General features: G+C 41.1%; 2 protein-coding genes across 2 annotated transcripts in view; one reads left to right on the forward strand and one right to left on the reverse strand.

Moving 5' to 3' along the window:
* Nucleotides 1-924: 924 nt before the first annotated feature.
* Nucleotides 925-3,425, forward strand: elovl8b (ELOVL fatty acid elongase 8b). The gene is made up of 8 exons (XM_047049801.1): nucleotides 925-1,009; nucleotides 1,294-1,357; nucleotides 1,575-1,762; nucleotides 1,872-1,952; nucleotides 2,101-2,157; nucleotides 2,251-2,365; nucleotides 2,582-2,709; nucleotides 2,804-3,425. Exons 2-8 carry the CDS (start codon nucleotides 1,300-1,302, stop codon nucleotides 2,969-2,971), a joined length of 795 nt encoding a protein of 264 aa, XP_046905757.1. The 5' UTR covers nucleotides 925-1,009; nucleotides 1,294-1,299; the 3' UTR covers nucleotides 2,972-3,425.
* The window catches only part of LOC124487447 (zinc finger protein GLIS1), a 64,573-nt gene continuing 41,446 nt past the window's right edge, over nucleotides 3,162-26,288 (reverse strand). Inside the window, exons 7-11 of the mRNA XM_047049799.1 lie at nucleotides 19,204-19,315; nucleotides 17,010-17,181; nucleotides 6,168-6,313; nucleotides 5,151-5,306; nucleotides 3,162-4,368 (exon numbers count right to left, since the gene is read on the reverse strand). Of these exons, the coding sequence (XP_046905755.1) occupies nucleotides 4,226-4,368; nucleotides 5,151-5,306; nucleotides 6,168-6,313; nucleotides 17,010-17,181; nucleotides 19,204-19,315 (729 nt within the window). The 3' untranslated portion in view covers nucleotides 3,162-4,225. The remainder of the gene's footprint in view (nucleotides 4,369-5,150; nucleotides 5,307-6,167; nucleotides 6,314-17,009; nucleotides 17,182-19,203; nucleotides 19,316-26,288) is intronic.

Genomic DNA, 26,288 nt, shown 5'->3' on the forward strand with positions numbered 1-26,288 from the left:
GAGGAAACTGAAAGGCAGTTTTCCTCAAGAAATTCAAAGAAAGCGATGGATTCCGAAAACAGGCCACAGTGTTTTATGCTCCCGCTCAACAGATGTGGCAAAAGCAGAGAAAGATAAGGTGATTTCATGCAATTCCCTCAGATGCTGGTTCAGGCCTAGGCCCCCTCATTTACATGTCTGCCCCCCATTTCTGATTGCTTGCAATAAATGTTCTAAAGGAATTGATATGAGTACAGTACAAGAATGCAGGGGGACTACAGATGGACCTTGTTTTACAGTGTGATGAGGGGTTTGTGCCAATTCAGACAACCCAACTGCTACTCAGAAGCTTCTGCGGGGTAATGTGCAACTGACATCCTGACTGCAGCACCCTGAGATGCACATGCAAAAGGATCATTTTCGAAAGCACTCCAGTGTGTGGAAGCTTCAGGGCTTAACTGAACAGACGTCCTCTGTGAATGAAGATGAGAGTGTAGTGTTGCATGCAGATATTTAGGCTAATTGGTTCATTTTATCAGTAGTTGATCAGCTATTTCTCTGAAGTTTTTTCTCCCCACTATCGTTTATGGTGAGAATCGATGTGATCATTATACACTCTCATATCTGGCTGTTGGCTTGGTTTTTCTGTTTTCTTTTTTGCTTCAAGTAATAAACACAGCATGATTCAAATCTAACATGCACAACAACGTAGGTTTCAACGGTCACAGACATAGTTAAAATTGCGTTTTTGGTAAGATTATAGGCGATTTTCACAATGTTCCCTTTATTTTCAATTCCTTAGGACTTCTCATTCGGAACATGTTGAGGACACATTGCGTTTGTTGATGTTACAAATTGTTAGAAATTGATCCACTTTGGAGGGAAAATGCATGGACCATAACCATGAGTCCAAGGTGAGAAGCATGAAGTTGTGTGACGTAAGCTGTTTTTTTGTGAACCAATCGGAGTACGCCTGCAATTATTTGTGTTCATGTGCGCCAGTGAACTTCCTTGAAAGGAAAGGTACCGGGTGAGTTTTGTTAGTTTCGAACCATAATTGTATTAGTTAAAAAGCGTCGTAAAAATAGTTTTGTTTTTGAAGTTGTGGAAATGCATCGCTGTCGAATCAAGCCAGTAGTAGACGAATGTTAATTCGTCAAACTCTGTACAACAATTTGTACAAACTTTGTACAACAATTGTAGGCCACGAAATTACATACGTACCGTGCTTGCTGTCAAAATCCAGAGCTAGATTAATTCTTGTGCATCGGCAGTCTACAGGGATTTAATGACAAGCTAACATTTCGTTTACAGACCCAAATGGCCTCAGTATGGCAAAACATGTATTCAATGCACCAGTGGATTCTGGAGAATGGAGGTATATACATTTTTTTATGACATACAGTAGGCTATTAGCACACACTTGATAAAATGCATCCCATTCTACTACAATGACTTATTTACCATGACGCTTTCTAGATTATGTAATCAAGTTAAAAGATCCAACCATATGACTACACAATTTACCACCACTCAATAATTTAACATTTAGTCAAGTGAATTTGGAGAAATTAATTTTTATGTTTGTGTTCTAGACAAGAGGACAGATCCATGGCTGCTTGTGTACTCCCCTGTCCCTATCCTTGTTGTCTTCCTTTGTTACCTTGGTGTGATTTGGGTGGGGCCGCGAGTGTTGAAACACAGAGAACCTGTTGACCTCAAGCTTGTGCTCATAGTGTACAACTTCACAATGGTGTGCCTATCTGCCTACATGTTCCATGAGGTATGTCAGCATCATTGCACCCATTGTTCCTCTTGCACCTTTGTTTTCTGTAGCAAAAAAATTGTTCTTTAAGATTCCTATAACCTAACCTGGGTTTTGGGTTTTTCAGTTTCTGGTCACATCATGGCAGGCAAACTACAGTTACCTTTGCCAACCTGTTGATTACAGCACAAGCCCACTGGCAATGAGGGTAATAATATGTATTTAATACCCCTTCCAACAATTACACCATTAGCTATGAAGGTGTTGACATAAACAGTAACTAGGAAACAACACAATTAACGTACAAGTCTCTACTGTATTTAGCATAACTGATAACCTCCAGATGACCTTTACAGATGGCTAGTGTATGCTGGTGGTTCTTTTTCTCCAAGGTCATAGAACTCAGTGATACGGTAAACTAAAAACATATTACATTTTTTTTTTTATCAGAGTTGGTATTAACTATATTAAACCCAGATGTCACAATCCATCTTCTCTACTATCAGATATTTTTTATTCTGAGGAAAAAGAACAACCAGCTGACCTTCCTCCATGTTTATCATCATGGTACCATGATTTTCAACTGGTGGGCTGGAATCAAATATGTGGCTGGGGGACAATGTAAGACTGGATCTTTGCCCAACACTAATTTATCCATTTTACATCTGCATCATTGGCTTTACTGTTTCAGTGAGAGTATGGAGAAAGACAGATTTTATCTGACGACTTGGTAGTGAGAAGGCTGGAAAAGTGTTGTCTGTCAGAACAAAATGCCTAAAAATACATTCCTAACCCATTTCTAATGTAATGTGTTCTTGTTTTACTGTACCTTCCTAGCATTCTTCATTGGCCTGCTCAACACCTTCGTCCACATAGTGATGTACTCCTATTATGGTCTGGCTGCCCTTGGACCTCACATGCAGAAGTACCTGTGGTGGAAGCGCTATCTGACCTCATTACAACTGGTGAGTGACTAAGTAGGTGTAATGGAAGCATAAGTCTGGTAAACTGTGTCAGAAATCAGAACTGTTAACCAGCATTTTTGTTTTGTTTTTTCAGCTCCAGTTTGTGTTGCTGACCACACATACAGGGTACAACCTTTTCACAGAGTGTGATTTTCCTGACTCCATGAACATGGTCGTGTTTGCTTACTGTTTGAGCCTCATTGGACTGTTTAGCAACTTCTATTATCAGAGCTATCTCAAGAGGAAGAGCAAGAACAAATAACACAATTGTTATTTGTCGGTAGTTGTTTGTGATTTTGTACCAGTAACAACGTTTATCATGTCATGTGGACTTAATTGTCCATTTGTCTGTGATTCTTAAAGAGTAACTAAACATCAAACCTAAACTCATAATATTAATACTCATGCATAAACTTATGTTCTTCTGGAGTTGATTGCTGATAGATTTGTCATCTCTGCAATCTCTGGAGTGTTTATCTTTTCACTATTTGATGGTAAATTCTTGCTTTATTGCCCCTAGTGGTTAATACTTTGAGGAGAAATGCATGATGTACACAAGCGACTTTTTAAAAGTTCTCTGATAATTGTCCGTGGTCATGTATTGCTTCAAGCATTTTGAGGAAATCCCAAAATGAATACTTTCGAAAAAAATGTAATGTACAACTTTTCACCAGAAAGCATACATTAAAAGATGAAGGGGTTGGCTAAGGCAGAAATTGGGATGTGTACTTACTCTCTAAAAGGGCCTTGCTATGTCCACCAGAGGGCAGATTCTGCCTATCCTCTGGTTTAGTACTCCACTTGCCATGTTGAGCACTTAATACTTCTGTGTGTATTTTAACTTGTTATGCAAAAATGATTCTTAATTTACAATTACATTCATTTTTTGCCTTCTGAAATCAAGGGCATGCAATAGTCTTGTGGAACACAATTGCAAAATCATTTATTTTTTTTAACTTGAAAATAACAGTCATATTATTGCTTGAACAAACTGTACAGTTTATATACATAGTAAAGTATTAACTGTCACAGATTTTTTTCAAACCTTCCACCTTTCTCCACACTTATGTCTGAGTGAGAAACCAAACAAAAACACAATGATTTAAGAAATTCAAAAAAGGTATGTTTTCGCAGATAAAACACAGCAAATATATATATATATATTATTTTCTACACTTCAGTCTATAGCAGATTGAACATTTAATGAAAGGGAATAAAATGATGGTGGCTGCTGAAGTTTGTCATATTTTGATACTTTGAATGATTAGTGAGATATCTATGCACATCCTCAGTAGATTATCAGGTCAATTAAATAGCCATAAAGATGTTGAAAAATTACTTCTGATAGACCTCAGAATTTCAGACAAAAACTAATGGAATGATGGATGACTGGTGGTGTCTAAAATATTTGTGTACTCGTCTCCATTTTTTCAAAAAAAAAAATGAATATGAGTGCTTCATGGCTTTGTACCCAGTTATTTTACAACTGAAGCTCTTGCCCCAGACCTGTGCAACTTTATGTCTCAGTGTAGACAGAGGGCATGTGGCTCAGGCTGCGTTCAAAGCTGCCCACCTGGAAAAAGATGCTTTCGTCTGGGTTGGAGGAGAACTGGCATCCAGAGGCTTGAAGATCCTGGGCCAAAGCCTGGCAGCTGAAGCCTAGGAGGAGACACAGCAGCACACACTCAGATGCTATGGCAGCCTGTGGGAAACCACAAGGTTGAGATGCGAGGCAGTGGTACCAAGGGCGGGCCATGGCAACCCTGATACAATCGCTGGTACAATTCTAGGCTATAGGCTTAGGCCTACTTGATGTTAGCCTACATGTTGATGCTTAGCCTATTCAATTAACAACTTTCAGAATGACAAGACAGACAGTGTAGCCTATAATAGACAGTGGATAATAGACAGGTTGAGAACGTGTGTTTTGGTTTTATGTAGGCTATTACTGTAACATTGGGACTCCAGTTTCAAGTGTGGATGGCAGGTAACACAAGTATATACACAGTAGCGCATATAAAACGTTGCATTTGATAAATCAAGTAAGCAGCCTATCTACTACAACTAGCCTAACATATGATTTAGAATAGCCTAGGTTTGGTTCCCTTTACGCCTACGGACTAAATAGAATAAATAAGTTAATCTCGGGTATTGCATTTTGCACAGATATTTCTCAGTATTTCTATGCATATCAGACAATTTGTAACATTCATTGTAAAATAAGACACCAAAGTATATCAGTATGCAATATAGTTTTCAAGTAGCCCATATACTACAACAGCATAATTCCTGAAATTCAGTTACGGCTTTTGATTTTGGTGCCCCCCACCCACCCCAATGAAATGTTTTTGGGGTGCCACTGACGCAGGGATAATGAAAGGGAGGATAGTATCAGAACATGATAGAAATCGTAATTGAAGGTGTACAACAACTAGTCTCACCTGCAGAAGAGCCACTGCTGCTGGACATGTGGAAGCCATTGTGTTGGTGAGAAGTATAGGCATGAGAATCACCTGGTACATGGACACCACTTAAAGACTGCTCCATTCTGTAGGAGTCGCCGAAATAAAAGCAGCTCTGAAAACTGCCCTGATAATCTATAAAGAGAGCAGATGAGGTCAATAAAGGAGAGGAAATAAAAATGTCTTGCTTTGAGGAGTGGGATAGAAGACTGTACACTGTAATACGATCTGTTCATGATTTAATTCATTTTTTAAGGTTTGTACCTTGTTTTTACTGTTGCTTTAAAGTATTACTAATATACTGTCATTTTTGTTTTTGCAACATATTCCAGGTCCTAAATTGTCACATTATGTAAGGGTATTCTTGTATTCATAGAGACCTGGCAGTATGAAAGCAGTATTTTCTGAAGAGAATTACGAAACAAGGCGACCACAGCGTGGTTTGAGAAATGTCCATGTGTAGATCTTTAACGGGGAAAGCTGTCTTTAAGACATTAGGAAAGGGGTCTGGAGTGACAGCTAAAGCAGCCTTTGTGGCAAGACAGCTGACTACATGAGGCCACATTTTGTTGGCAAATTTTTTATAGGATAGGCTTCCGCCTGTGGTTTTGCCTGTCTTTCTGAATCCAATCTCTCCGCTAAACACTTTGAGTCAAAGGACTTCCAACTGTTTCTCTGAAACATGTTTTCCTCATTGCACTTCAAATGGATATGACGGCACAGTTTGTTGCATTGGATGTTCAGCGAGTTGCACAAAAGTAATGTGTTATCAAGTCTAGTACAATACTTTGACAAAGCAATAAGTTACACCTTTGTGGCAGTCTCGTGTGACATCTAGCTGAAATAGGACAGTTCAATCCTCTAGGCCAGCAGATCACTGCGTCACTTCACACGCACATTTCTACCTGTAACTTTTGGTTGTATCAATCACCGTGGTTATAGTGACATACCCCAGTTAGGGAACTGAGACAGACTTATTAGTAGTTTGGGTCTTACCCTCGTTGGCTGACTGGTGGTGTTGATAGTGAGAGTAGGTTTTCTGGTGGTGATGACCATGCTGGTGGGAGACTGAACTGTGCTGCTTATCTAGGGGAGAGGTAGGAGTGCCCTTGGTCCCTAGAGAGAGAAGAGGACCTGACACCCTGGATGAAGACACAAAGAGGGAAACATTTAATCTGTCAGGCATTGTTGAAAAGGTGTTCTTTCCATAATGTCTTTTTTATTCCATCAGATGTGTTAAAATATGCTGTGTCTCAGTCCTCTAATCAAGGACTGCCTTGTCAAGATAAAGATGAGCTTACAAAGCCAATTATCAGCATACAACAATTGAGCAGTTAGGTCCAGAAGAGTTTTACAGACTGGGAACATCAGCTCCCCACACAAAATCATTAATCTACCACACATTATGATTTAAAGTTTCAAACCGTTTCAGGCATTTGCCTGAAAACAAGTTCCCACATCTGGGCCTTCAGGACTGGTGGCTTCAGTGCATAGAGACAGGTTATGTTTACATTCACTCCCACCTCAGAGATGGAATATTAGCATGACATGTTTGTGACATAGCATACCCTAATGGCTCAGAGTCATACATGGATTGCTTCTTCATTGGCTTTTGGGATGTTGATAACATAAATTACGCTTTGTCTGTGGTATTATACACAGCTGTGGCAAACAAATCTTTCAAGATGCCAAACGGAGTAGCTCCAAAGAGCCTCAAGTGTGCCAACCCCATGGCTCAGTGGGGCAAATTTCCTTAGTTCTTTATTAACTTCAAAGAGTCACATGTTGTATTGAGCTCATTGCATTTCAGAGGAAAAAGAAAACAAAAACAACCAAGAACTGATTTTTAAAACATAGTTATAACTAACAGATGGCCATCACAACCTTTAGAATCATAGTTACCAAGGCCTGCAATCCAAATGAACAAAATGGAGTGTCTTGGTGTACTGAAGTTGTATTCAAGTAGGAACATTAGGAAAAATGTGTCCAAACTTTTGACTGGTACTGTATATTACAGATAACACAGACACCGCATCCTAAGTTGAAATTTGACCATTTAATGATGCAGTAAATAACTATATCGACTGTTCAGCCAAACTGAACAAAGCTGATTTGCAGTGACTTTCACTCACGTGACAAACTTTCAAAGAAACAACCGTCCAGACAAAATATAGTTCTCCTACCCACATATTCAACAGCTACTTAGTTACCTTTTCAGGCCGCATTTCTGAAATGCCAACATATTACCAAACTGTTGACCTGTTCTATATACTGCTGTTTTGGGTGCATATGGTTTTCAGTGTGTGCTGTGTGAATGTGGTGATAGATGGTTGCTACAGGCTACAGAGCCCTCAGATGACTGTGCTCCACTGTAGAATGTGAAAGCAGTAGTCCCACCCATCATTTGGAAGCTGGTTGTGACTAACTAGTATTTATGTACAGTAGAGCAACAGATAAAGGGGAAAGATGTACAGTTGTACCGTACCCCAACACATTGTTTAGAAGAAACAGTCAAGTATTTTGCAATGTATACTATGTATCTGAGATTTTTTGGCCCCTATCCATGTGTCAAGCATCACCAAGTGGGTCTCACGGAGGCCAAAGTTGAGGAAACGTTCCTTCTGCATTTCATGGCGTACTGCCATGCGCTATCGCTAGCTAAGCTAGCCTAGCGCTCTGAGCGTGGCTAATCCGTCCTTTGGCGCAGGCCCAGCGTGCAGCCATGTGTTTCTGTGGAGAGCTGCACTCCCCAGAGAGCTGCTGTCAGCACAAACTCAGGAAACAGTTATACTGTTCATATTTTTACAAGCAGCCTCTATGTGCAGCTAAAGTGAATCATAAGCTAATCACTGCCAGCTGCCTCAGTCGGCCCCCTCTCTCTCTCACTGCTTGCTACTCAAACAAAGATATGAGCGTAATCTTTCATATGCTATATAAATCTCTCTTTTCCTCTGGCATCCACCTTCCATGATCATCCTTTGCTTTTTTACAAAATAAAAATTGTAAGTATCCATGATCTTTTTAGCTGTGATATGTTGCATTATTTGACCGTTGCCCCCACTCTCTGATGGAAGCACAGGGGATATGGATAGGGTTTGGGTATAGACAGTTGTGGTGGCGACATCGGAGGGTTCATGTGTGTTGGTATGATGAAAAAAAAGTCAAATGGTTGAATCAGTGACGTGATTTACATGAATTTGAGATTATGACTGAGAATGTGAATGTAACAAACATGATGTAGACAGATATGTTATTTGACTCAATGTCTTGGCAACAGATCTCTTACAACAGACAGAAAGATCAAAAACAGAACACATTCCAAACTGGACACTGGAACATCATCCTTAGGCCAAAACAATCCAGCCAAGATTGCATGAATTCCTCTAACATAGGCAGGACAGGTGTGTGGACATGAAGGCCAATGAAACAGAATTGTCAGATTTCATATAGAATCAATGCCAAAATATTATTCCTGTTGATGCTACCTTAGGATAATAGTACCTGTCATCCATGTCTGGGCTGTATAGGATATGCAGGAGTGACGGAATGGAAAGAATACTTTTTCACTTGAGGCAAAAGATTCATGAGTAGCCCTGCTCTGCTCCTTGTTTGTCTTCCCTCACCTGCCCTTCCTGTTCCACTGGGAACTGCAGATATTCCTCCCCCTTCCTCACCCATCACCTCCTCTGTTCGTTAAGCCCCTCTGATAGATGGCAGTGAAGGGGGACGCCTTGGCGCAGGACAGTGGGAACATTTCTGGTTCTGGTTAGCGAGGTAAAGCTGTATGTGAGAGACAAGTCGCACTGCACTAAACCTACAGCTAAGCTAACCCTGCTGCCCCCAGTTAGAGTTAGTCTCTGTTGGTTTTAGACTGATATTTACTGAAAACATTTGAGAGGCTATCTATAATCAACCATCCTTTTGCAGGAATTGTGACCTCAAATTGGTTGGAACTGGTATTTGATTAAATGACTAATTTCAAACAAGCGTTCGCTCAGAAATAAGATTGTCCATAAAATCATTAGGAAGTTGACCCAATAACTGACAATCCTGAAATGTTTTATTTGATTTGATAGATTGATCCAGTCTGTAAAGATGACTTAAGAAAGATAATGGAAGGGAAAGAGATGGAGTTATATTACAAGTTATGAAGGTCTCCCTTCAGAACAGTATCTCTTGATGCTGTCTCTACAACCACCATAATTCAATTAGACTGTGTCAATCACAGCCCTGTTTTTCCAGAAAGGTATCACACCGTGTCAGGCTAATATTTGCAGAGGGGTTCTAATATCAATACACAGGAAAAGACCAGTTGACTCTGCCCTCTGTAATTATGTAAGCGTATATGGGACTGAGCCAGTGAATGACATCCTTTTACCACCCATCTCTCCATAAGCCCCCTGGTCGCTCTGCAAGAATGGCCTTTAAGAAAGAGAGAGGGCCTCCACATACTGCTCTGAAGACAAATCATAAGCAACACTTCCCACCTCTGCCGATTGGAATTTCAACTGGCATATTTTGATATAAAAAATAACACTGGTATTTACAAAGTAAGATTATTCTAAATGGCCCATCTCAGCCAGGGCAGAGGCAGGAGTACTAGGCAGGCAGGTTTGTTAGATAATTTCATCAAAATGTTCAATGTCCTGCAAAACCATTTGGGAAAAACAAGTGCGGCACTGGTGTTGACTTTGGCAGCAGCCTGTATACTCAAGACTTATGACATGTAAATCTAATGCTCTATCTTCAGGCAAATGTAGGTAGATATTTCATTAGCAGATTGTTGTAGGTCTTGGTATACAGGTCTCTCTCTCTCTTTGAAAAACAGATAAGGCAATATAGTATGTGGAGATTCTATTTGTAAGCTTATTACATGCTGATTTTGTTCAATCAAATTGATGTAATTTTACAGCAATTCTCAAAATGCAATGCTGTCATCACATCATATGTGATGACATATGATGTGCACATTCATGCACATACACACATTCCTAAAGAGAATAACACGTTTACTCGGCACGGCTTTTTTCCTTGGAGCTCGACGCTACTGTTCCTGTTGAACTAGCCAATTCAACGTTCTGACGAATTATCTTGGCTGGCATAAACTATTAACGTAAGTTAATTATAATGTCTCACACCCACTCACATTGTCCTACATGTGTCATTTTGTTCGAAAAGTTGACTCTATTAGAGAGTCGCGTTCAGTCGCTTGAGGAAGAACGTATGCTAGTAACTTTAGATGCGACTGGCGCAACATCACAGACAGGGAGTCCTAGCGTGAGTGAGGACTCAAGTTTAGCCCCACCGGTTTCACCTTTGCAGCATGGTGGGAGTGGGACTCCGCAGACGTTAGTGATCGGTGACTCCATCACTCGTAACATTAGATTGGAGGGACCAGCGACAGTTTACTGTGTACCTGGGGCCAGAGCTACCGACAAAGAAGCTAATCTTAGGGTGCTGGCTAGCACTAGGGCTAAGGCAAATGCCCAAGCTAAGGCACATGGCGCACGCACTGATGATAGGTATGAGAATATTGTCATTCATGTCGGCACCAATGATGTTAGGCTGAGGCAGTCAGAGGTCACGAAGGTTAATATTGCTCGGGCATGTGACCTTGCTCAAAAGATGAGTCGGCATCGAGTAATAGTCTCTGGCCCACTACCTGCTAGGGGGACTGACGAGATCTACAGCAGGCTTGTCTCTCTCAACCGCTGGTTGGCTCGCTTTTGCTCAGAACAGGGTTTAGGATTTGTAGATAATTGGTCTCGTTTCTGGGCCAAACCTGGCTTGTTGAAAAGTGACGGGCTCCATCCTAGCTGGAGAGGTGCTTTTCTTTTGTCTAGGAATATTGAAGCTATTCTAAAGCAGACCTGACACTCACTAGAACAAGCCGGGCTACAGTCTCTTAGAGAGTCTGATAGGTATGTTGATAGGCATGCTGTGAGCTGTTGGGGCCCCGATAGCTCAGCTTGTAGTGTAGCCAGGGTGGTTGCTGATGTTGTTTTTCCCATTGAGACGGTGTCGGCCCCCCGCCCTTTTTCCAAATTCCGGCCCTCAATTATTAGGAATTATACCAATTTAATATATATTCAGCCTTGCTCACCCGTTGCTCTTCCAACTCAGTTTCCTGATAACAGTGCCACCTTTTCAGAAGTATTATCTACGTCTAAAGCTGCCAAAAACCCATACTGGAATGTTGGGCTCCTAAACATCAGATCTCTATCCACAAAGGCCGTTTTGATTAATGATCTGATGTCTGACTGCAGCCTGGACCTGATTGGTTTCACCGAAACCTGGCTAAAACCTGATGAATATTTCCCCCTGAATGAAGCTTCGCCTCCTGATTTTGCGTATTCACACATCCCTCGTGTTTCAAAGAAAGGTGGTGGTGTTGCTATGTTATATAAAGCTAGCTTCAACCTCAGCCTAAAATCTGTCAATACCTTTAAATCATTTGAGATAATTTGTATGAAACCACCAACTACTTTAAAAAGGACTAATTCTACTACTGTTGCCCCCCCTCCTTCGTTTTGTATAGTTACTCTATACCGGCCCCCTGGCCCATACTCCCTCTTCCTTGAGGAATTTGCTGATTTTAGTGCTGATCTTGTGACATACACTGACAATATCTTAATTATGGGTGATTTTAACATTCATGTCGATGACCCAAAAGATCCTCTAAGTAAGGCCTTTACTGCTCTTATGGATTCCACAGGTCTCACTCAGGTGGTTTCTAAACCTACCCATCTTCACTCGCATACATTGGATTTAGTTCTCACGCGGGGAATCAAGATTAGTGATGTCATTGTTCATACCCACAATCCTATATTATCAGACCACTGCCTGGTAACCTTTAAAATGGATCTCTGCCAGAGCCTTGGAGGCACCCAGAATATTTCTATTAGCCGCTGCTTAACCCCAAATACAGCTCTGGAACTGGCTAGTATTCTACCCGCTGCACTAGAAGCACTTGATGTCCCGAATAAATCATTAAATGCTAAAACAAGGGATCTGAATTTGGTTCTTCAGCAATCCCTAGATTCTGTTGCTCCACTCAAACCAAGGAAAAGAATAGACAAGAAACTGGCTCCATGGTATTCAGAGGAAACCCGCACTCTCAAGAGGTCCACTAGAAAATTAGAGCGTAAGTGGCGTACCACTAAATTGGAGGTTTTCCGCCTGGCCTGGAAGGACAGCCAAATAGAGTACAAGCAAGTCCTCATCAGGTCCAGATCAGAATATTTCTCTAAGTTGATTAGTAAGAACAAACACAACACTAAGTTCCTATTTGATACTGTTGCAAAACTCACTAAGAAAAGTACACTCTGTGTTAGTTCAGATCTCTCTCCCAATGATTTCTTAGATTTCTTTGACCAAAAAATCTATGCAATAAGGGACAAACTACAGACTAGTCCTGGAGGAGTGGCCATCAACACTGATTTTCCCTCTGTACCCAGCATTCTGCATGTTGAGACTCTCACTCACTTTAACCCTATTTCTATGGAAGCATTCATCAAGCTGATAGATTCCTCGAAACCCACTAGCTGCCTTCTCGATCCCCTCCCTGCCAAACTTTGTAGGGAACTTCTCCATATTATTGGACCGCCCATGCTTAGTATTATTAATGAATCTCTTGTAACTGGACAAGTCCCTGACGATTTCAAACAAGCTATTATCAAGCCCCTTCTTAAAAAACCAAACCTGGATCCAGGTTGTCTTAGCAATTACAGGCCCATTTCAAATTTGCCATCTCTCTCCAAAATTTTGGAAAAAGCTGTGGCAAAACAGCTCACTGAGCACCTCTCCTCAAATCAGCTCTATGAACCTCTCCAGTCTGGATTTCGTCTTCACCACAGCACTGAAACTGCATTAGCCAAGGTAGTCAATGATCTATTATTAGCCTCTGACGCGGGCTTTAGCTCTGTCCTTGTTCTTCTAGACCTAAGTGCAGCTTTTGACACTGTAGATCATGAGATTCTCCTGGAACGTATGGAGAACTATGTTGGGATTTCTGGTACTTCACTTCAGTGGTTCAGATCGTATCTATCTGATAGATCACAATATGTCCACTATGATGGTTGCTCATCCAGGAGCTCCATTGTAAAATACGGAGTACCACAGGGTTCAGTTTTAGGCCCTCTGTTATTTTCACTCTATATGTTGCCTTTAGGAAACATAATTAGAAGTTTTGGGGTAGATTTTCACTGCTATGCAGATGATACTCAGCTATACATGTCTATAAAGCCGGGAGAATTTCCACATGCTATGGAAACCTGTGTTTCCGGGTTGAAAACTTGGATGACTGCAAATTTCCTTCTTCTTAATTCGGATAAAACCGAGGTTCAAATTTTTGGTCCGAAAAAACACCGAAATAATTTATCCCATCTAACCTTAGACTTAGACGGCGTCAAAGTATCTCAAAGCCAGCTGGTAAAAAATCTGGGAGTCACAATGGACCCAGACCTTTCATTTGAGTACCATATTAAGCAAATCACCAGAACAGCATTTTTCCATCTACGTAATATTGCCAAAATACGAAAATTCCTCTCAAAGGATGATGCTGAAAAACTAATACATGCTTTTGTTACGTCCCGATTGGACTACTGCAATGTGTTGTTCTCTGGCCTCCCAATTACCTACCTAAAAAACTTACAGCGGGTGCAAAATGCTGCTGCTAGACTATTGACTAAAACTAGAAAGTTTGATCATATAACATCGACTCTTATCTCTTTACACTGGCTCCCTATCCAAGCCAGAGCTGATTTCAAAGTTCTACTACTAACTTACAAATCTCTGCATGGATTGGCACCACTGTACCTCTCCGGTCTCCTTGCACCCTATTGCCCCGCAAGGTCTCTAAGATCTCAAAATGCCGGCTATCTGGTAATACCCAAAGTTAAGAAAAAAACTGCTGGAGGTAGGGCGTTCTCATATAGAGCACCTCTTCTTTGGAACAAATTACCCATCTCAATTAAGGAAGCTGATACTGTCTCGACATTTAAAACTAGATTAAAAACGTTCTTGTTTAGTCAATTCTATGATTGTTAAAGGGAAGTATGTGTGTACTTTCTATGTAAACCTGGGATGTGTGCTTGCCTATGTGTGTATCACATGTAACTTTTAAATTTTAATTATAGCTTATGTTCACATTGCCCAGCTAGATGTTACAAATAAAGTAAACCTGTTACTGTATATTGTTAGTATTATTATTATTATAGTTCCGTTGCTGTATATTGTTACTGTTATAGTTTTTATTACTAGTTGGAGACAACGGGGGACTGGCTGTTTTCATCCTTATTCGTATAAGTATAACCTACTTTAGAGTTCTTTCCCCTGGAACAGATTTCATGTTCCAACTGAGGGGGGCTGTCGTTGTTTTGGTGTGTGGGGCTGCATCAAATACCCTTTTTGCTCTGTTAAATTGCTGCACTAGTCCACACTTGACCGGTGGGGATCTCATTCTATTTTGACTGTAACTGTTAGCTGCTCCTGGCATTCTCTAATCCCTGCTCTCCTCTCTGTCCCCCCCCCACACATTCCCTGTGGTGTGGGGGGTTTGAGCTGTCAGGACCTGCTTGGTCGTCGGTCTGCCAACGCTGAACCAGGTCGTCACCCGGAATCCAGTCTCCATGACGGCCAACAGCGAGTTTCCCGGTCCCATCCAACGTCTATAAAGCCGAACAATGGATTTTGGTGTTTCAAAACCCATTGACACTGTATGACTATGTTTAGCTTGTGTTCTGCTCCTCTCTCTTACCAACCGTCTCTGGAGGAGGGGATCCCTCTCTGAATTGCTCCTCCCAAGGTTTCTTCCATTTTTTCTCCCGGTGGGAGTTTTTCTGGGAGTTTTTCCTTGTCTTCCTTGAGGGTTTAGGTTGGTTGAGGGGCAGTTCTATGGGCGCATGTGAAGCCCTCTGTGACATGCTTGCGTGTAAAAAGGGCTATACAAATAAATTTGATTTGATTTGATTTGATATGTACTTACACATAAGTGGGCATGCGGACAGAAATGAACAAGAACTGTCACTTATGTTCTACCAGGCACTCAACTAACATTTGTAAGGAAAATGGGGTTCATCCTTTGCTAACATTACACACACTCAGTGGCTTGGCAGATTTCAGATGGTCTTCATCAAGTTCATTGTAAAACAGACCACCATCTCCTTCAATGTTATCATGCCTGTGTGTGTCGAGTAACAGATGTTGCCTATCTACTGTATGTATCAATTTATTGGCACTACAACACCTATACTTACAATATTTAAGATTTGCATTCTGTCCATATTCCCATTTATGTTAGGTAGATTTTGTAGTTAAGTAGATGTTGTATTTTCTGTTAATTTTGCTTTTATATATCTTAAGAACTATGTAGATGTTGCGTGCCATGTCACAAGAATTTCATTGTTTAGAATGACGCATGTTATTCGGAGCACTTGACAATAAAGAGACTGACCACTGATTGTCTGGTACTTTTCATTTTCAATTCCACTCTCAGAAGTAGTAATTGTTTGTGGATAAAGGAGAAAAAAACACATTAAAACTATGTTTTAATTCTTGGCAGTTCAATTCCAACGTGGATATGTAAAAAATCTACGCATCCCCTCCATGAAGATTTCTGGTGACATTTGTTTTACATTACATCTCACGGCAACTCCACCACATTCACAGCAACAATTTACTTGCCATTGGGAAGTCTGTTTCATTGAGTTTCATGTTCATAACTTACTCGCTCACTGTTTTACCTGCAGATATCCCTATTTGTCTTTTTTATCACACATAATATCAAACCATGGAAATAATTTTATGGAAAAGGATCACTTAACCAACCTTTTTCCATTGTTTTAATAAACACTTTTTTCAGTTTTTCTCCTTTGTCACAGATTGTTTAGTACGGTACATTCAAAGCCTCGTGACAACATCGTTTTGTAACTCTGCTGTGGCTGCTCTCAGGGGAAATCATGTGGTCTAATCAGAAACATACTCATAAACTGAAAGGAACTGAAATGATCTGAACCTAGAGTGCAGCAGGATGGTAATGTGTTTCTCAACACAGACTGACCAATCTTCAACGGTACAGACAGTAGATTGTACATGCACATTATCTGATTCGATTTGTAATACGAAAACAAATGATGTAAGTTTTCTTAGTCTTTGCTGTGAAAACAGAAACCATTTCACTGTTTTGACAGTTCATCTGTTGACAAATTTGAGATATATTAACCTAAATGTGTCATAATTGAAAGTTTTGTCACCTCTCGTCATGGAGTCAAGGGACTTGAAAGTGCCAGAAATAGCTTTCTGCTGAATGTCTGGTTGACCTCAACATGACCCTGTTATCCCTTGTCCCACGTGGACAAATCTTTTAGGCAGCCTACTACTGGTTTTCAGCTTTCCAATACATGGATGAAAACTTCTTAAGTGTCCTTTATAGATTCTGCTGGGTTGTTGCTATGCATACATTGATAATGTCAAACATTGTTGATCACAACACAATTAATCAAACCACAGTGATATCTCCACAGTTCAGTAAGTCAATTTGAACCTTTCTGGACATGTTAATCTTAACGAAGGGTAACTACTTCTACCTTTTTACCTTCGTAAACAATTGTTTTATGTGAGTGTGTGACAGTAATACCATAATCATAGCCAACATTGATTGGATCTGAACTGCACATCAGTGCCTGGAGCATTTGCTTCTGCTTGAACAATATGCTGAAGACCAGCTTATCACGTACGCGTGCACGCTCTTGCACACACACACACACACGCACGCACACACACACAAACACACCATACATTGTCGTCATTTGATCATGGTGTGTACAGTGAGTCTCTCACCCCTCTTGCGTGTTGTCCATGGTGGACAGCGGGGATAGATGATGAGGGCTGGTCAGGTCCCGATCAAGCCGGGGCTGACGGAGAGGCTCTGGGGCAGAGACAGATGTGGGGGTGGGGGGAAGGAGCTCCACCGAGGCACTGTGATGGGGGGGGCTGGAGCCAGAATACAGGCCTGGAAGACAAACAATCGAGGTTGTTAAATGTGCCAAATCACCTCAAGGCTGTCACTTGCTTTTGCTCTAAACAAATTAAAAGCCGTTATTTGGCCACAAGCTTTTGTTTTGACAGTTTTATCCAATCTGAGAGCATTGAAAAAAATAAAATGTTCTTTATTTTTGCTGTTTGCAATTTACAGTACATTGTTTTTAATCGGCATGGGGTTTGCCTTTTTTTTTAGGGTTTTGGTTTTAGACATACTCAAAATGTTACTTTACTATTTGAACAGCAGGATAAAGTGATGCTATATTTGTATATGTGTGTGTTTGTGTGTTTTAAATGCATCTGACCTTGCCATGATGGCTCACATTCAAAAAGCCAGTTTACACCAATTTGACGTAAATTTCCATAAATATTACACATGTTACAGTGAAGGGATTGTGACAAATCACAGTGACAGTTGAATGTTCTATCCAGAGCTCCTCTTGAAAGAGTTCAGGTCCTGTCAGAGTTGGAGAGGGTAAAGGACAACATGTCCCTTTAGTACAGTAAATCTTCTGCACTCGCTCTATTCCGTTTGTCCTGTGATATCTTTCCCAGCATCCTCAGGGACAGCAGGGAGATAACTGTCCGGGGTACTTAAGGTAGTAAGGAGGAAGGCTCCTGGTTTTGCTGTTTCCCCAGCTGTGCTCAACTGGAAGCAGAGCCCTGATCTGACAGGCCTCTGAAATGGTTACAAGCTTGATTCATTACCCCCAAATCATCAATCACAGACCTTAAATGGTTTCCCCTTTAGCCCCAACATCTGCTACCAGACCGGCAAACATTCGACAAATAATGGCCGTGATTGCTTCAATTTCATAGCTTGCTCAGTGGCAAAACAGGTTCCGGGAGCATTCCATGTGAGTTATCAATGGTTCCAAGAGTTTTATGTGATTGTTCTGAAAAAATTCTTAGTGATAGCTGCTCGTTGGATTGGAGATGGGGAACTGAAGGTAGAAGGGAGTGCCAGATTATGATGTGATATGGACTGCTCTGTAGAACAATCAAATAAACAATTGAATTTCCAACATATAAATTCACAATTGAGGAGTACAGGTGGTCCTGTTTTGAAGAATTTGAAGATTGAGACTTTCAAAGTACAGAGGCTTGCAACCAACAAACAGGAATCGCTTGTTTTGCCCAACCTAGAAGTCTGACTCATTCTTTGAAAGTGTTGATGTTTAGAATCCACTCCATACTCACTGTTGGCTGCAGAACAAAGCCAAATGGAGAGATGGTTGGTGGATACCACTCCAATCCTAGAACTCCTAAATCTACGCAAAAGCAGCTCGGGGCAATAAACCATTTGCCCATGTAAGTGAGAAAGGATAGCAACATCCACTCAGAAACAGAGGGAGGTAAAGAATATAAGCCAAGATGTATTGGACAATCAAAGACAATTCGAGCATCGAGAACCCTGGGTACAATGTATTTTATTGTGTTCAAGGAACAAAAACACACATCGATGGGGAGTCCAGAACTGGCCAAACGCAGAAACAATGACAGATGGGTTTGTAAAACCGGGGACACTTCGGGGCAAATTTTGTTTTCTCCAACCTACCCTACTTTTTCTCATCTTACAAGATGAAACAAGGCTTTTGTCTCAAACACTCGAAAGTCTTAAAGATGTCCAGATCCAATCAACAAAAAGTAAGCAAACAGGAGAGGTCACATTAAGAGTTAATTGCAAGCCACAATTAATTGTTTCCAGTTTCCTTTTGTCACTGGACCAGGATGAACTAAACTAGCTTTCCATTGTTGTGTTCCACCAGGCTGAGCGGTCTCAAAATCCAGATTTGGACTCATTAATCAAGCTACTGTAAGGATGTAGCTATGGTACAGGAATACCAAAAAGCATTTTGGGATTCCTGGAATCTTATATATTAGTATAGATTACTGTGACTGTATGTTGATTAGATGAAGGGTAAAGGGTAAAGGTTAAGGGTTCTTGGTCAGGGGATCTGGGTGAAGGGAAAGAAGGAAATCCTGTGTTCACCTGTGAAGATATCCTGGCTGAGTCCTGCGGAACAGCCATCCTTTCCGTTGAACAAGTGCTGCGAAGGGTGGGCGCAGTGCAGGTGCTGAGAGGAGGCAGAGCCTGTGATGTGCTGCACAGACAGACATTCGCTCAAAACATCCTGCTCCAGGTGGGGACAAGGCCTTAACTGTCATCAAAAAAATATCATAGTTACATTGCAATGCCAAAAACTGGGCCAATATGTCCATGGAACAACAGCATAAAAATACTCCCTCTGTAATGGAGAGCAGATAAGTGGCTACCTTTTCATTTGACTCGCATACTGGCTTGAGAACACTGGGCGGACATTTTTCATAGCAACTGGGAGCCAAGAGACAGAAATGCATCTCTCTGACAATTATATCTTGGGCGAGCAAACATTTCAACTGCAAAGTAAATTACTGTACATGCCTTATGGAGCCAAACGAATACCTGTGTCAGTTAGACTGATGGGATGTCTGTCATTCAGATCATGTAAAATAGGTTACACTCTGGTCTATAGATCAGTGAGGAAGGGGACTGAGCTGTAATAAAATGTTATAGTAGGGTGAGGTACAAGCCAGCACAGTCCAGATATCATCATGTCATCGCCTACTTTGGATGTTCAAAAATGGCTTGGTTGACACAGAACATCATGTTGTATGGAAACCATTTCCTATGACTGCTGCAAACATTCTAATTGGTTCTCTCTGACATTCTTACTAACGCTTGCATCTATCTCATTCTCTGGGATGGAATGATTGGTTTGGTTTGACGTTGGTTCACAACATCTGGTCACTAGAGCATTCTGCGCTACAGCTTACTAACAATGGTCCACATGTGTTTCCCTTTACTGCACCATGTATAGGAACACATCATCCAGCCTGCCACAATCCAGGCCCTTTTAACAACAATGAGGCCATTCTCTCCAAGCTTCCAATATTTACCCACTGGAGAATGGGATTTTGTCAATGACCATGCAATGAAATGTGAACAAAAACTAAGCGATTGTTGAGGAAAGTATTTTCAAAGCCCTCTTCTAAATTAAACCAACTGCTCGAAATTGTGAGGAATTACGACACTGTGCCACGTTTGCATATGCATATTGCTCAGACTAAATCATAGAGAGGGAACAATCCCATGTTTTTGCATAGACACTCTGGGCTTCATTTATCAAGGCCTTTGCGCCTGTTTCCAGGCGTAATTGTTTGCAAAGACTTACTTAACTGATGCGGGCAATTTACAAACTGGGTAAAATTGCATATTTCCTGCCAAATTTTTGTAATTTTTTATTTCACCTTTATTTAGCCAGGTAGGCTAGTTGAGAACAAGTTCTCATTTACAACTGTGACCTGGCCAAGATACAACACAGCAATACGACACATACAACAGAGTTTCAGAAGCAAGCATAATAATCACAGTAATTACAAAAAAACTGTTTAACACTGAGGATAAAAGTGCAGGTAGAAATACTGGAGTGCAATGGAGCAAGATTAAATAAATCAATCAATACACTATTGGGATGAGGTAGATGGATGGGCTGTTTATGTACAGGTGCAGTGATATGTGAGCTGCTCTGACAGCTGATGCTTAAAGCTGGAGAGGGAGATGAAAGTCTCCAGCTTCAAAGACTTTTGTAATACGTTCCAGTTGTTGGCAGCAGAGAACTGGAAGGAAAGTCAACCAAATGAGGAAGTGGCTTTGGGGGAAACCAGTGATATGTTGGAAACCGTGCTACGGGTGGGTACTGCTATGGTGACCAATGAGCTAAGGTACAACGGGGTTTTACCTAGCAGGGATTTGTAAATAACCTGTAGCCTGTGGGTTTGGCATCAGGTGTGAAGCGCTGGCCAGCCAATGAGAGCATACAGGTCGCAGTGGTGGGTAGTGTATAGAGGGTTTTCACCGACGTCACGTTCTGGGCGGTAGCCCGGATGCGCGGCCATTGTGGAGGCACTCGGTGTAAACAAATTAAACGGAGTGCAATGGGGTATTGTGCGCTTTGGATACATTATGTGAATGTAGCCATGTCTAAACAACCGAAAAGCTCATCAAATCGCATCCAAAATGCTAAGGCATAGAGGGAAGGACTTGGACCACAAGAAAAGGCACAATATTTTGAGAAATTACGATTCATTGGCGGTGCAGATCCCTACGAATTAGCTCCCTGTTCTTGGATCCGGTGATTCTTCCTTCAGTTGCATATCCCGATATAGTCAACAACCTGGTTTTCTCGCCGAGCCCATACACAGCAGAAGACCTTAAATCCTACAAAGGTTTGGAGGCCTATGGTGTGTGGATGGGTGAGGGAGACGCAGTACCAAGTTATCAATGACCGTTGTGTTGTGAAGGCCAATGTAAGTAATGAAATAACGTCTTTAGCCAACCTAACCTTAACTGTATGATATCATTGCGATAATCAAGGTGTAGCCAAGTGACTCTCAAACGTGTTTTTTCCCTCGTAGATCTTGGTTAAGCATTGCCAACCACAAGTAGGCCTACCTCCTTTCCTTTGATAATCTCTGGCATTCCTCTCCCTGGTTTTTAATAACTTTTGGAAGTCAATAATATTCCAAATGTTTTTCTCGATCTGTCCTATTGGTACAACCTGAAACACGGCAATAATTAACCATTTTCCTTGACGACGTTCGGTATATACTTCAGTGCCTGTGCTTTGTTGTGATGCGGAGTGCCTCCAATAGGGGTTATGCCATAGAGTTAATATAACTACAGTAAGCTACTTTTGTCTTCCAAGATGGCGTTCACATTCATTTCTATGAAAAGTGCTCAGTGGCGCAGTGAGGCAAGCGAGAGCGCGAGACTGGACGCGGCCATCTTTCCACTTCCGTGTCTTCCTGTCTAGCTTTAAACAGTGGCTCTTTTTTTCCCTAGCTCCGAGAGCTCCTGTAAATCGGCTATCGGCCAATGTGAACTTTTGTGCTTGTGCCCTGTTAGTATCCGCGAGCACATTTGCAGGCAACTTTCATTGACTAAGCAAATAAATGGGTTGCCAGTTTACCCATTTCGGATTGGTTTCAAACTTAGCAAAATTCAGGAAAAATTATTCAATGAAAAAGCTAGTTATATGAGCCAAGTTCGAATCAAACTAAAATTATTGGGGGAGATAGTTTGGTAAATGTTGAATGGAGTTAGCAGAATAAAAACGACCGTAAGAGTCGGAAACCTAACCGTACATGCAATAGCACCTACATCCACCGGGGCCGTTGCTTCAAGCCGAGGGGCGAGGGGCGAGGGCTTGGGTTATGCGGAGCGCTTAGCAATTGAACCGGAAAACAGATGTAATCGTTTCCGCTTCTCACTTTTGTACACATCTGCAAAGCTAGGTGATCCAAATAACTTATATTGACAGGGAAGTTCAAGGATTTTATAAGTTGTATTACTCTCTACATTAGGCTAAGTGTGACAGGAATAAAGTGATGCGTTCATTTAATGTTATAATAGCCTAACGTTAGACCGTTTCCCATGAGGTAGCACTAACGCTAGCTCTACACTTTAACTACAACGTTACAGTAGGCTACATAGCTACACAAATAGTGCTAAGTTATCAATGAAATATATTAATTCAGCAAATTAATTTAAGAAGCTCATTTTAATTTAGTGTCATATCCATATCATTATTCTGGTTTCTATAGCTAGGACCTACCGTTCATAAAAGGAATTACGTTTACTAGCCTACTACTAGGCCAACAAAAACGTTAAAGGTAGCCGGTGTATAAGATTGCTACCGACAAAATTGACCTGTAAATAAATACTGTCACACTGGTAGTTGTTGCAGTTGATTGCCAAACACTGCATTCTTTGAGTCCACTTGGACTTCGTTGTCATATTGTGTCTCTTGAGAGCTTGTGTTGGGACCAGGTGCTCTTGAGCGGTGGGACCACCAGACGGTTGTCAGAAGAAGACCGCTCGGAAGTCTCCACTATATTACGCTGCACCTCAAAGTGTAGCGGAGTAGGTGCTGATTGCCTGAAGAGTGTCAGGTTTGATAAATGCTATGAAAAAGGAGAACGCATAGCGGGCGCTATTACCGAACTCGCAAAAACAGACGCAGAGTAAACTACGCAGCGTAAACTACGCCATTGTTAGTAAATGAGGCCCACAGTATCACCAGGCCCAAGGACCTTATTCCCCATTTCTACAAGAATTTGCTGACTTTGTGGCTGACCTAATTACGCATTCTGACAACATTCTAATTATGGGAAACTTCAATATTCTAGTGGATCCTCTCCGTGATCCACTAAGCATGAGTTTTACTTCTCTTATTAATTCCAAAGGTTTCACACATGTAGCCACTTCCATTTACTAGATCTGATTGTCACACAAGGAATTGCTTCCGTATCTGACAGTCTTACTCCACAGTCTTACATTGTCTGGTCACCTTCAAAATGTCACTATGAAAAAGTACTGGAAGTTCTCAACACCACTAGCTGGTTTTTATAAACTCAAGCACAGCCCTGGAGTTGGCTAAATTTTCTGGAATTCTTCAGCCATAAAATCAAAGCAATTAGGAATCGATTGTAGATTATCCCTGGACATGACCTGAAGAATGAATCTTCCTTCGGATCAAGTTCTTACCTACTTCAACCCTATCTATATGAAAGTGTTTTTCAAGGGATCTCCTAAGCCCACTAGCTGCCTTCGCAACCACCCCAAACTTATCAGAGAACTATATCCTATTATTATTCCAACCCATGCTAAACATTATCAATGCATCTATTGTATCTAGGTTTTGTATCTGGCTTTTACGTATTTTAAAGCAGGCATTCAGCCCCTGCTTAAAAAACTACACTTGATCCTAAAGTTCTTACTATAGGCCAATTTGAAAACAATAATTGATAAACTGTGGCCCAAGAGCTCAATGGACACTTCTCATCAATTCAATTGTATGCATTCCTCCAATCTGGACTTTGTTCTCACAACTGTACTAAAACAGTTCGTCAAGGTAGTCAATAATTTACAGCTGGCCTCTGATGCAGGGTCTGTTTCTGTCCTTGTTCTCCTGGTCCTGAGTGTGGCTTTTGACACTGTTCAATCATCAAATTATCTTTGAGTGTCTTGAGAACCCATTGGGATTCGTGGTTCTGCATTCCAATGATTTACTTCATATTTGTCTGACAGATCACAATTTGTTCATTATGACAGTCATTCATCGGTGTGCTCCATTGTTCAATTCAGAATACTGTAGTGCTCTATTCTAGGCCGTTTGCAGTTTACCTGCCGCTTGGCAACATAATTTTAAAAGTTGGATTACATTTTCACTGCTATGCAGATGACAACCAGGTCATCCGGTCAACCTGGGACATGGATGACCTCCAATTTCTTTCTCCCAACTAATAAAACCGAGGTGCTAATTCTAGGACAACAAAATCCCATCCACAGGCACCAAAGTCTTACCTAAGCTAATTTAGGAGTCATTATACCTAAGCTTACTGTCTAGGAGTCATCATGGATCTAAAAAGCTAGCTTTTGATGGTGCAGGTGGGCAGTATTTATCTTGGGTTGTGTGAGTTTAACCACTCGGTTACAATTACTCCCCTCCCCTTTCTCCACACCGACCCCAGCAGCTTGAGATGAATTCAACTGGGGATCAGGGTTGAGGCACCAATGTCCCAAGTGTCATTGCATCGCTCGTCAGTACGCATTTCCTCTCTTTTGCCCACACCAGGGTTCAAACCTGGGTCCTGACTCAAGCACGCAACAACTACCTCTCATAAACACAGATGTAGCCAGCTATGCAACCTAAAAGCAAATATTTTGATGGTATATACTGAGGAGTGAGTTTAACTACTTCAACTTGGTTTACAAGGACCTTAGCGAAACTGTATTTTTGCCTTGAAGCATATTATTATTATGAATAATAATAAATGTTATTTGTAATGCACATTTCTTGCACTCAAAGTGCTTTAGTACAGTAACAATTACAATCATAAAACATAATTAACACATCAACACAAGATTAATTTACAATTAAAAACCTGATTAAAAAGGTACATTTTAAGCCAATTTAGATATAAGAAAATGTCTTTCACAAGAGGAGGCTGAAAAGCTAATACATGCATTTGTTACATCCTGTCTGGAATTTTGTACTATACTTTTTGGGGAAAAATCTGAACTTGGTACAATATGCTGCTGCAAGATTATTGACTAGAACCAGAAAATACAACCACATTACATATTTTCTAGTCTCTCTACACTGGTTTCTAATCCCAGCCAGAGCTGATTTCACTCCATGGGCTAGCACCACCCTATCTTTCAGATTTTCTTATAACCTTATAAGGACAATACAATCTCAGGATGCTGAATATTTGGTGTCCCAAAGGTAATAGCAAGGGTTAAGGCTTTCTCATATCGAGCTCCTCTTCTATGGAACAGACTTCCTGTTTCCATTTGGGAAGCTGAAACTATCTGTGTTTAAGGCTGCATTAAAAATCTTTTTTTTTAATCAGTGTTACCGCTGAACCACTGCACTCACATTAACAGGTTGGGACTTCAACCCTTCCAACTGTGGAACTGCTGTTTGCTAATCCACAGACCCAGTCTCTAATCCTATTTTCATCTCTCTCTTCCGTCTCCCTCTCTCCCTCCCATACTCCCCATCTCTTATGTGGGCAGTTGAGCTGTCAACATCTACTAGGTTGGCGGTTTGCCGACATTTCTGACCTAGGCAACAACGCGGACATCAGTCTCTAATGCTCTCTAATGGACCACCCAGAGATCTCGGTTCCCATATGACCGTCATATGACTGACATAGTTTTATGCTGATCCTGTTCTTCCCTGCCCTGTAGCTGACCACTGCCACAAAGTACCAAGGTAGGACATTGCTAATGCTCTGCATTTAGTAATTTTCACATTGTATTGTTATTGTATAATTGTCTCAAGCCGGTGGTCTACATCTCTCTACATCTCCAACTGTCTCTGGAGAAGGGGATCCCTCCCAAAACTGCTCCTCCCCATTTTTCAAAACTTTTTTCTCTGCATTGTTGGGAACTTTCCTTGTTTTCTTCTTTGAGGACATCTGACATTGCTTGTAAAAAGGGCTGTATGAATTAAATAGGATTTGATT

This window comes from Hypomesus transpacificus, chromosome 26 (genome assembly GCF_021917145.1).
Source record: "Hypomesus transpacificus isolate Combined female chromosome 26, fHypTra1, whole genome shotgun sequence".
Classification (NCBI taxonomy): Eukaryota; Metazoa; Chordata; class Actinopteri; order Osmeriformes; family Osmeridae; genus Hypomesus; species Hypomesus transpacificus.

Bases quoted from the DNA above. Each gene is read 5' to 3' on its own strand.
- elovl8b (XM_047049801.1), top strand. From the start codon at position 1,300: ATGGCCTCAGTATGGCAAAACATGTATTCAATGCACCAGTGGATTCTG. The intron at 2,158-2,250 runs GTAAACTAAAAA...CTCTACTATCAG, and splicing joins TCATAGAACTCAGTGATACG to ATATTTTTTATTCTGAGGAA. The intron at 2,366-2,581 runs GTAAGACTGGAT...GTACCTTCCTAG, and splicing joins ATATGTGGCTGGGGGACAAT to CATTCTTCATTGGCCTGCTC.